Here is a 12,670-nt window from a genome sequence, read left to right on the forward strand (position 1 = left end):
TTCGTCATGTTCTGAATCCTGAAGACAATTTTGTAATCTGTGATCAAGAAACATGGAAATTGAAATATAACTTTTTTTTAAAGTAAATATTCACAGTGAAAAAATGTTTATTAAATAATTTTACCTTTTTACCATTGTTTTTTAAAAATTGTATTTGCTTTACAAACACTTTTTAATGATAATTAAAATATATTTTGTTTTTCCCTTCCTACCATCTCTCAGTGGTTATCATCACTAGATAAACTTGTCTTCTAATGTATTTTGGTTCAAGTTAGTAGTAAATAGAATAGTAAAGAAAATTTTATAAATTGGAACTGTTTAAGTTTTCATCTGGGAAGAAGATAGAAATGTAGTTCAGACCAATAGTTAAACCATTCATACCGTTGTTCTAGATGTTATGATATTTATATTGCAAGATTTGGAGGTTCAACCATCCTTTTCCAGATTTTGAATTCCTTATCTGTCTTTTGCATTTGATCCACCTTCCTGATTTATGGAAATTTGATGCTCGTTTAATGTGTTATTGTAAAAGACTGTGACTTAATAATGTATTTGGGTTTATAAGTAGCACAGTAATTCTATATTTAGGTTTATAAACATGGGTAAAGATACGCTTGGATTCTTGCAAAAGAAAATAGGCATATTTTAGTATTTATTATTTGAGAACACGTTTTAAGTTTTGGTCTTGGACATTTGTACTGTTTGACATCAGGGTTAACTGGCTTCTTTTAATAATTGGACCAATAACAAGTAGTAAACATTTGAACTAAGTCATGTGAATATTTTACCTAAAAAGTAACGTGAAAACATAGTGGCCATTAGTAAGATAATGTAGGCTGGTGAAATGATTGGTATTTTTCTTCCAATATGAATTGTACTACAACAGTGAGAAAGAATTTATTCAGGAATGTTCTGATCTCTGGGTATGGAGCACATAGGGGTTGTATTGAATTCCATACAATTCTTTCGTGATGTAAAGAATCCAGTTGTTGGAGTCCACTGCATCTTTTTTGATAAAGTTAGTGTAAGGACTTTAGAGTGGATTTGAATCTATTTGTGCATGCATTAGTTGGTCCTAGTAAGGAAGATGAACTTGGATTCTTCACCCATGTAATTCAAGGAAGAAGAAATCTTGCAGGGCTCCTTTCTGATCATTACTGAAGTGAATTTATGGACATTGGTTAATAGGATTTGGAATCAGCTCTGATAATCTCAATCTGTATCCCCAAATTCAGTCATTCTCTTCGACTTTCATTGACCAGTAATCTCTATATGTTGATAAATATACTATAATTTTTCAAAGTGAGTTTTTTAGAATATCTTCAAGGAACTTTGTTCTTTATAGACATATAGAATGAGACATATAGACATATAGAAGGTAAAGGTCATAAGATATAAGTATAAGATAGCGAAGCGGAGTGGGAAGTTAGAGGATTGGGAAACCTTCAAAGAGCATTAGAGGGTAACTAAGAAAGTCATAAAAGAGGGGAAAATGAAGTACGAGAGGAAATTAGCAAATAATATAATGGAGGATAGCAAGAGCTTTTTCAAATATGTGAAGAGGAAGAAATTGGTTCGGTCTAAATTGGTCCATTAAGAATGGAAAAGGGTGGAATTATTACTGGAAACAAGGAGATGGCTGAGGAATTTAACAAATACTTTGCAACTGTCTTCACCAAGGAGGATATAGGTTATGGTCAGTTAGGGGGTAGTGGTCATGAGGTATCAAGAGACTTGGGGAACTTTCCTGGGGAAGTAGGGGATCTAATGGATATCCGGATCCAGAAGCAGGAGGTTGTGAGTAAATTGTTGGGACTGAGGGCTGATAAATCCCCAGGGCTTGATGGGCTGCATCCCAGGGTGCTTAAAGAAGTTGCTATGGAAATTGTGGAGACACTGGTCGACATTTTCCAAAGTTCCATAGATTCGGGGGAGGTCCCTGAGGATTGGAGAGTGGCTGATGTGGTGCCGATTTTTAAGAAGGGAGGGAGGGAGAAAACGGGAAATTATAGACCGGTCAGCCTGACGTCAGTGGTGGGGAAGATATTGGAATCTATCATAAAAGGAGTAATAGCAGAACACTTAGGCAGAAATAATAGTATAAGGGCTAGTCAGCATGGATTCCTTAAGGGTAAGTCACGCTTGACTAACCTTCTGGAATTTTTTGAGGATGTGACAAAGAGGGTGGACTCGGGAGAGCCAGTGGATGTGGTGTATTTGGACTTCCAGAAGGCCTTTGATAAGGTACCGCACGGGAGACTAGTGGGCAAGATCATGGTATTGGAGGTAAGGTGCTGACATGGATAGGAAATTGGTTAAGAAATAGGAAACAAAGGGTTGCAGTAAGCGGGTCTTTTTCAGGATGGCAGGATGTGACGAGTGGAGTGCCACAGGGATCGGTATTGGGTCCTCATTTGTTTGTATTTTATGTAAATGATTTGGATGAGGGGATTATTAATAACATGAACAAATTTGCAGATGACACTAAACTGGGTGGCAGTGTGGGGTGTGAGGAGGATGTCAGGAAAATGCAGAGGGACTTGGACAGGTTGAGGGAGTGGGCTGCTGAACGGAAGATGACGTTCAATGTGAACAAATGTGAGGTTATCCATTTTGGGGGCAATAATAGGAAAGCTGAGTATTATTTAAATGGAGACAAGCTAGGGAGTGGGGAGGTGCAAATGGAACTGGGTGTACTTGTTCACCGGTCACTGAAGGCTAATATGCAGGTTCAGAAAGCTGTGAAGAAGGCAAATGGCATGTTGGCTTTCATAAAGAGGGGATTGGAGTATAGGAACAGATGCCCTTCTGCAGTTGTACAGGGCCCTGGTGAGACCCCACCTGGAGTATTGCATCCAGTTCTGGTCTCCAATTTTGAGGAAGGACATACTAGCTATAGAGGGTGTGCAGCGCAGATTTACAAGGTTAGTTCCAGGGATGGCGGGGTTGACATATGCTGAAAGGCTAGAAAAACTGGACTTGTATCCGATGGAGTTTAAAAGGATGAGGGGGGACATGATTGAGGTATACAAAATGATCAGGGGGATAGACAGGGTGAAGTCGGATTTCTTGTTCCCAATGATGGGGGAGACGAGGACTAGAGGGCATAGTTTAAGAATACAGGGTAGGCCCTTTAGGACGGAGATGAGAAAACATTTTTTTACCCAGAGAAGTGTGAATCTGTGGAATGCTCTGCCACAGAGGGTGGTAGAGGCAGGTTCGCTGATTATGTTTAAAAGAGAGTTAGATAAGACTCTAGTGGGCAAAGGAGTTAAGGGTTATGGGGATAAGGCTGGAAAGGGGTACTGATAGTAGTGATCAGCCATGATCTGTAAAATGGCGGTGCTGGCTCGACGGGCCGAAGGGCCTACTCCAGCTCCTCTTGTCTATTGTCATACATTTGGACATTTTATGGATAGGAAAGGTTTAGAGCGATATGAGTCAAACACAGGTAAATAGAGCTGGCTTGAGGAGACATTTTGGTCAACATAAACAAGTTGAGGTGGAAGGATTTTTCCTGTTGTAGAATCTATTTAAATATCTTGCTACAACACAGCATGCATTTTTCAGGATTCTAGTGTTTGGAATGCAGATGCCATTACATGTCTAATGGAGTTTCCACACTGGGTATGTTGGCCTAGTGTGATTTTCTACCTTGGTTTGGTTTTCCCATCAATGACTTTGAAGGATTTTTCACAGATCACATTGGTGATATGCATCTAGTGCTTTGAGGTGTTTGCTGTAGGTAGTCTTATGAACAAACTAATTGAGCACGAGAAGGCCACTTGGTTCATCAAGTGTGCTTTTCTATTTAATAATGGTTATCCATATCTCTGAAGCAGACAGGAGGGTGAGTTAAACTATGACTTTAGTACCAGGTTTCAGATCTTGACTTTTTGAATATATATTTCCTTGTGCAGCACTGTACTGTGCTTGTACATTAAAATTGGATGAATTTTGTCATCAATGTTGGACCGCATTGGGAGGTAGTTCCTGTGATCCATGTTTTCTGGCATCGTCTTGTGGATCTTTATTATTTTTGAGCAAAGTATTGCGCAGAGAGGACAGAGTGGTAGAGTGGTAGGAGTCTTCTCTCTTCCATTTAGTGTAACGTTTATTCTCAGACCTGTTTCCAAGTATGCAGATGTGTTCTTGATAAGTGAGGCTAGTTGGTTCTGGAGCAGAAGTGCTGTGGATTGAACAGTTCCTTATTCGTCCTTCATATTAATGCTGCTATATGAGGACTTTTGTTGGAGATGAGGTGCAAAACTGTAGAGTGAAAGATAGAGAAAAGGTTGAGCGTGATGACGAAGCCTTACTTGATGCTTGTAGGCATTTGATTTGAGCATATTGCATGTGCATGTTGAAAAAAACAATATAGATAAGTGCCAAACTTAAACAAGGACAGAACATTTCTCCAAGAGTAAATAATTGGTAAAATAAAGTTGGTGTTCCATAAGAGAATACAGTCTTGATGTGTCCAGATTGAATTCCTGCTCTCTAGAATTGAACGCCATCATGGATCAGTCGTTATGCTATCCAATGACCTATACTAGAAACATTAAATTCTCAGTAAGGATTTCTGGTGTGGCTAGTGTCAATGTTAGCTAAACAACATTGTGATTAATATTGCATTGATTATACCTTGCCTGATTAACCCTAACCCATAACACCAGCAAATCATGAATTCAGGTGGATAGATAAAAAGAGTTGAAGCACTAATGATTTACTGGCAGGAAAACTCATGTAATTGCAGCATTATTTGTGATGGAACATTTAAGCTAGTTTAAATAGATGAATTTTGGCAACTATGGCACAGCAACATTTATTGGTATTCTTAATCAATAAAACTATATGCTATAAAGTCCACATTTGGAATAAATGTTAACTTTTAAAATATTTTTAGAAAATATTCATTAGTGAGTTATTGTGATGTGACCTATTAGTATAAATGATATAAAGATAATCTGTGTTATTTTTGACTACAGTCCATGATTATCAGTCGAGTTAAATGCAGGGTTGTGGCAGTCGACCTGAGAGGCCACGGTAAGTTTATTTTAAAATAACCTCTGTTCAAAAGGAAATTTTACTCTGGCTGCTAAGAGTGTTTGTCATTTGATCTGATAAAAAATCCTCCCTTTATTTTCTCTTTAAACTCAGAAAGTTTTGCATGTTTATTCATGTTCCATCAGCATTAAAAACACAATTGTTGTCTTTTAGGAACGTGTACTGATTTTGCATTGTTCCAGATGATTCTCGGACATACGTAAAATTTAGCTATAAATGGTTAATCATTAAATGTATTTCTTTTGCATACTGAAATCCCCTGCCTCCTTCCCCACCTCCACCAATTTTTAGAACACTTACTAATTACACTGAGATGGCTATTCATTATTCCCAACCTGTGGTCCCACTGCCTCTCTCATGTCAATATACTTCTATATCCTGGAATTCCCATAAAAATACCACAAGACTGCAAAACATCCGTCATTAAGCTCCTGAATAATGTATTATGAAATTTTTTTTTCCACTTCCCCAATTGTTTTGACTTTTTATTTTTTTTTAACCACTGTTGGAGTGTCTCAGATTAGTGTGTTAACAAGTTTAAATATCTGCCTGGATTTGGAGTTACATTTGTATTAATGTGCTCAGGAAAGAATTCAATTCTTTAAACTTTGTTTATGTTTATTTAAGCTGACTGCACAGTTTATTGTCTAGAAATGAGTATGAGACAATTCTTCAATTTTTGATGAGCTCTCCTATTAATTTACCAAATATTATCTTTGAAACACCAATTGAACCATCCAGTAAATTGCCCATTGAGAAAAATTATCTTTATACAGTTGTACAACATAACAGAATGTGAAATTTCAAGCAGCTTGGAATTTTCTGTGTTAATGTGCTAAAATACTCTTCTACCCATTCAAACTCGGACAAAAGCAGTTTAATATTGTTAGACGGCTAAATTTTGACTTCATGTTTCCAGAACACAGGACTGCACAGAATATTCGCAAAGCATAATTGTGTAAAATGTTTCAATTGTCCTCACCTGAAGTGCATTTTTTTGGGTCTCCCAGAGCATATGCTCTACTTGAGAACTGAGGAGGCAATTATTTCCAGATGTTCATAAAGACATAGAGTCACAAAGCGTGGAAATGGCCCCCAATGGCCCACCATAACGAGCCAACGAGTACCTATTTACTTGAAACCCTTCTTATTCTCCCCCTCTCCTGTCAATTTCCCTCAAATTCTACCGCTCTCCTACACCAACCATATGGGTTAGGTTAGAGTGGTGAATTAGCCTACCAACCCACATGTTTGGGATGTGGGAGGAAACCCACACGATCAGAGCAACAAATGTGGAAACTCTACACAGACGGCATCAGAGGTCAAGATGGAGCTCCAATCACTGGAGCTGAGAGTCAGCAGCTCTATTGGCTGTGTCGCTGTGGCATCTGTACTGCTGAGAAAACGTACTGTAGCAGTTCCCCAAGTTGCTGATTGCACCCCAGAAATCTCACTGTACATATTCTCCAATGCATCTTTCAAGTTGGTAGAAACAACATTTTAAGTTATTCATTGATGATTGAACACAATACTGTATATATGCCATTATTTAATTATTTGTAGTGTTAGGATAAATAAAGAAATAAAAGAATTATAGCAATTGTATGTAGTGCAATACAATATGGGTAGTTGTAGAAAATGACTTGTAGAGAAATCTGTTTAAAGACAGTTGTCAAGAATGGAAACCATATGTAATCCAGGGATTGTCTGTATTGAACTCGTAATTAAATTTTTCTTTGTTAAAATGAAACCTCTAGCTGATGTTCACTGCTTCCCATGAACGTACAGTACCAGCCTTTCTGCTACTATACTGATCTGCAAAAAAAAATTATTTTATTTCTTTACACAATACATAGATCTGTACAGCACAGGGTTAAACTTAGCCCACAACGTCTAAGCCAACCATGGTGCCAAATTAAACTAACATCCCCTCTGCCTGCATATGGTTAGTATCCTTCCATTACCTGCCTGCTTATGTACCTGTCTCAGTGCCTCTTAAATGTACCTCCCTGCATCTGCTCTGTGTCTGTGTGTGCGTATGCGCGATGCCTCTCACATCTGCTTTAAAACATTTTTATTTCATCTTTGAAACTATACACTCTATGATTTAACATTTCCACCCTGAAGGAAAAAAGACACTGACTATTCATCAATTCATTTCATATCTTTATATACTTCTGTCAGCCTCTGATGCTCCAGAGAAATCTCTTTCATAAATAAAATGATGCAGAATGCTTCATGTAAGAAAAAAAAGCAATTTGGAAAGCTCTTTTTAGCTTGATAAAACATCTCCGGGCATTTGATTGGGCATATAATCAAGCTAACAGCTGCAGATCAGAAACCTTTTCTCAAAGTAATGCTTTTCAGGACCTTCTTGCGGAGGAAATAGTGGTCATAAAATAGCGCAATTCAAAGAACATTACAGACCCTTCGGCCCTCAATGTTGTACCGACCTATATATTTCTACTAAAAAAAGTACTAAACCCTTCTTACCCCATAACTCTGTTTTTTCTTTCATCTATGTGCTTGTCTAAGAGTCTCTTAAATACCCTAATGTTTCAGCCTCCACCAAAACCCCTGGCAAGACATTCTAGGCACACTTTGCATATTTTAAAAAAAAAATACCCCAGATGTCTCCTCTAAACTTCTCTCCCTTCACTTTGTAGTGATGTCTCTTGATGTTTGCTATTCCTGCCCTGGGGAAAAAGGCATAGACTGTCCAGCTTGTCTATCCATCTCATAATCTTGTTAACCTCTATTACGTCTCTCATCCTTCTTCGGTCCAAAGAGAAAAGTCCCAGCTCTGCTAATCTTGCCTCATTAGACTTATTTTCTTATCCAGGCAACATCCTGGTAAATCTCTGCATCCTCTTCATAGCTTCCACATTCTTCCTGTAATGAGGTGGCCAAAACTGAACACAATACTCTTAGTGTGGTCTCACCAGAGATTTAAATTGCAATATGACCTCTCAACTCTTGAACTCAATTCCCCCATTAATGAAGCCCAACATCCCATTGAATAAGAATCCTCTCCATTTGTTTGCACACCACTGACGCAAGACTCTCCGGTCCATAATTCCTAGGATTCTCCCTATTAACATTTTTTAAACAAGAGGACCCACATTTGCCATTCTCCAATCATTGGTCACCTCCCTTGTGGCCAAGGAGAACTCAAAGATCATAACCAATGCTTCAGCTATTTCTTCCCTCTCTTCCCATAGCAACCTGGAGTATATTGTGTTCGGCCCCAGGGACTTAACAATGTGAATATTTTTAAGAAGATCCAATACTTTCTCTTCCTTAATCTCAACATCTTCCAGCATCGAGATCTTTTTCTCTTGTGAATACTAAAGCAAAGTTTAGGACCTCCTCCAACTCCAGGCACACGTTGCCTCCTTTATCCTTTAGCTGCCCTACCTTCATTCTTGCCATCCTTCTGTTCTTCACAAACACAGAACGCCTTGGGGTTCTCCTTAATCCTACATGTAAAGGCCTTCTCGTGCCTCCTTTGAGTTCTCCTAAGTCCTTTCTTAAGGTCCTTCCTGGCTGCCATATACTTCTCATGAGTCTTTCCTGCTTTCTAAATCTAATGTATGCTTCCTTCCTCTTAACAAGCTGCTTCACCTGTTTTGTCAGCCACGTTCCTTTTTTCTCCCCTATTTTCCTTGTCCCAGTTGAACAAACCTATCCTGATCCCAGTGCAAGTGGTTCCTAAACTTCCTCCACATTAATTCTATGTATTTACCCTTGAACATCTGTTTCCAATTTACTCACGCTAGTTCCTGCATAATCCCATCATAATTAGCCTTCCCCAATTAAACACTTTCCCATTTTGTCTGCTTTTATCGTTCTCCATAGCTATGCTAAAGCTCCGGGAATTGTGGTCACTCTCACCGAAATACTCCCCCACCAACTGGTCCACCACCTGACCTGGTTCATTACCCAGTATTAGATCCTGTATGGCCTCTCTTGTTGGCTGATCCACATCCTGTGTCAGGAATCTTTTTTGAACACACCTGATAAATTCAGCCCCATCTATCCCTCTTGCCACCAGGAAATGCCAGTCACTATTAAGGAAGTTGAAGTCTCCCATAACAAGGACCCTGTATTTTCTGCACCATTCCAAAAGCTGCCTGTTTATCTGCTCCTCTGTGTCCTGATGGCTCTTTGGGGGCCTGTAGACTCCAGTACAGTGATTGCTCCCTTCCTGACTTCCACCACACCAATTCAGTACACACTCCCTCTGCAGCATCCTCCCTTTCTATAGCTGTGATACTATTCCTAACCAGTAATGCTTCTCCCCACTCCCCTCATTGCCTTGCATCCTATTCCTTTTAAAACATATAAACCCTGGTGCCTGCATCAGCTAATCGTGCCCTTCTGCCAGCTAAGTCTCTGTAATGGCCACATCATAGTTCCACGTACTGATCCATGCTCTAAGTTCATTCCTTTATTCCTAATACTGCTAAATAGACACATTTCAAACCCTCTAACCGACTTTAGTTTCCTCCTGTCTATCATTCCTTACAAACTCAGAACATATTGCATCATACTTTTGACCTTCTGCCCTCTTTTCCACACTCACATTCTGGTTCCCATCCCCTGCAAAACTAGTTTAAACCATCCCCAACAGCTATAGCAAATCTGCCGACCAGGATATTGGCCCCTTTCCAGTTTAGGTGCAGCCTGTCATTTTTCTGCAGGTCAGATCTTCCCCAGAAGAGATCCCAATGATCCACAAATCTGAGCCCCTATCCTCTACACCAAATCCTCAGCCACGCATTCATCTGCCACAACTTCCTATTCCTACCCTCACTGCTGTGTGGCATAGTCTGCAATCCTGAGATTACCACCCATGAGGTCCTGCTTTTCAACTTTCCTAATTTCCTATATTCCCTCCTCAGGACCTCATCTGTTCTCCATGTGGACCACGACATCAGGCTGCTCACCCTCCTACCTGTGAATGTTGTGGTCTCGATTAGAAACGTCCCTGACAATGGCACCTGGGAGGCAACATACCATTCAGGATCCTCTATCTCATTCACTGAACCTCCTATCTGTTCACCTAACCAATTAATTCCCCATTCACCATAGTTTCCTCTCCCCTTGCCCTTTAAGCTGAAGGGCCAGACTCTGTGCCAGAGATGTGATCACCACGACTTACCTCTGGAAGATCATTTCCCTCCCCCTAACAATATCCAAAATGGTATACTATTGTTGAGGGGAATAGGCACTGTCTGCCTATTCCCCTTCTCTCTCCTAACAGTCACTCAGCTACCTGCAGCCTGACTTTTGGGGTGACTGTCTCCATGAACCTCCTGTCTATCATTGCCTCTGCCTCCAGACTGGCTCCAGCTCCAGTTCCCTAATTTAGTCTCCAAGGAGCTGCTGCTGGATGCACCTCTTGCAGGTATAGTCATCGGGGACAGTTGTGCTGTCCTAGATTTCCCACATCTACATTTGGAGCATTCCACTGCCCCAACTGCTGTCTCCATTCTTTGTTTAAATGCAAAGATCCTACCAGACCTTCTCTCACTTGAAAGAAGCTTGTCTTCAGGCTCTTCTTGGCACAGTTAGCATAGCGGTTAGCACAACTCTTTTCTAGCACCAATGATTGGGACTGGGGTTCAAATCCCGCACTGTCTACAAGGAGTTTGTACATTCTCCCTGCATCTGCTTGGGTTTTTCCCGGGGGCTCTGGTTTCCTCCCACCCTTCAAAAGGTACCGGGGCTACAGGTTAATTGGGCGCACAGGCTCATGGGCCGAAATAGCTGTTACTATGCTGTACGTTTAAATTTAAATTTTTTTAAATTCTCGCCGAAGCCTCGCGAGCCAAAACTTCAAAGTCTGACTCCTACCCTGAGCCACTCATACACTGGCTGCTCCACTTGAGCTTTCCCTCTTTTTATTGACTACATGTAGAATTTAAAAGAGCACCTGGTGCTTTTTAAACCTTCTGAGTTCACTTTGCCTTTTAAACGTCCCGCAAACAAAGTTCAGCTCCCAACACTCGCCAGTTGCTGAGTCCTGCCTCTGCTGTGCTTCCCTTGCCTTTTAAAAGTTGTGCAAAGCTAAAAGCATGGCTGTTGCAAGTAGAACATTTTGGGAACATCAAGATAAGGAGTGTGGCTATCTCAGAGGGCTGGAAGAGATTACAGAGACTGGAAAGGAAAAAGGAGGTTGCAAATCTTGATTTTTGTGTTGCTTAATAAGATGGTAAATGAATATTTATTGGGTTAAAGGAGATAAACAGCAGTTTTGGATGATTTTGCAATTACAATAGGTGATTTTTTCCCCCCCCCTGAACAATGTGTTCCCTTTGATCATCACTGATAGTGCCCTCAACTGCATACATTTTCTGCTCCTCAGCTCCTCATCCATCTCCTTCCAGATAGAATGTCAGAATTTTCTCCAGCCTTCACTCCCCACCACCCCCCCCCCCCCCCCCCAACCTCACAAACAGGTCATCTTTCATAATGTCTGCCATGGTCAAGCAAATTTCACCAAAACACATCCTTCCCTTCTCTCTTCATAGTCCAAAAGGATCACTGCCTTCATGACTCATTGGTCTATTCTTCCTCCGATCACTCCTCTTTCCCCAGCAAGAGATGTAGTACCTGTTCTTTCATTTCTTCCCTTCCCACTATCCTGGAACCCAAACCTATTCATTCCAGTTGAGGCAGCAATCCATTTGAACTTCTAGTGTCCTTCAATCTAGAGTATTATTTTAATGTTTGAGGTGTGTGTTCTGTATAATAGAGAAACCAGAGGTAGATTGAGTGACGAATTTTGTGGAACACTTGTGTACAGTCCACAGTGGTAACCTAAGCTTCCAGTTGCTTGTTACTTTAGTTCTTCATTCTACTCTGTAGTTTCCTGCAATGTTATGAATGAGATTCAACTTAAACTTGAGGAAGAACGTCTCCTCTTCTGCCTTGGCAAGTTACAGCCTTCCATGCTCAATAGCAAATTCAACAATTTCGGGTAACCCACTTTCTCTGTATGTATCAGATTTGACCTTTTTGCTGTAGGTTATCTTCAATCTGAGGCGCCTGCAAGCTCACACCAAGACACAAGAGAAACTTGTCCGTGAACTACTCTTTGCAGACGATGCCGCTTTAGTTGCCCATTCAGAGCCAGCTCTTCAGCGCTTGATGTCCTGCTTTGCGGAAACTGCCAAAATGTTTGGCCTGGAAGTCAGCCTGAAGAAAACTGAGGTCCTCCATCAGCCAGCTCCCCACCATGACTACCAGCCCCCCCACATCTCCATCGGGCACACAAAACTCAAAACGGTCAACCAGTTTACCTATCTCGGCTGCACCATTTCATCAGATGCAAGGATCGACAATGAGATAGACAACAGACTCGCCAAGGCAAATAGCGCCTTTGGAAGACTACACAAAAGAGTCTGGAAAAACAACCAACCGAAAAACCTCACAAAGATAAGCGTATACAGAGCCGTTGTCATACCCACACTCCTGTTCGGCTCCGAATCATGGGTCCTCTACCGGCATCACCTACGGCTCCTAGAACGCTTCCACCAGCGTTGTCTCCGCTCCATCCTCAACATCCATTGGAGCGCTTTCATCCCTAACGTCGAAG

General features: G+C 40.8%; 1 protein-coding gene across 3 annotated transcripts in view; it reads left to right on the forward strand.

Annotated features, from left to right (window-relative positions):
• Positions 1-12,670, forward strand: part of ppme1 (protein phosphatase methylesterase 1) — a 75,828-nt gene that overhangs the window by 31,729 nt on the left and 31,429 nt on the right. For all 3 annotated transcript variants that reach the window (XM_069891829.1, XM_069891830.1, XM_069891827.1), the window contains one exon: positions 4,989-5,046. In XM_069891829.1, the coding sequence (XP_069747930.1) occupies positions 4,989-5,046 (58 nt within the window). The remainder of the gene's footprint in view (positions 1-4,988; positions 5,047-12,670) is intronic.

Source organism: Narcine bancroftii, chromosome 7 (genome assembly GCF_036971445.1).
Source record: "Narcine bancroftii isolate sNarBan1 chromosome 7, sNarBan1.hap1, whole genome shotgun sequence".
Lineage (NCBI taxonomy): Eukaryota > Metazoa > Chordata > Chondrichthyes > Torpediniformes > Narcinidae > Narcine > Narcine bancroftii.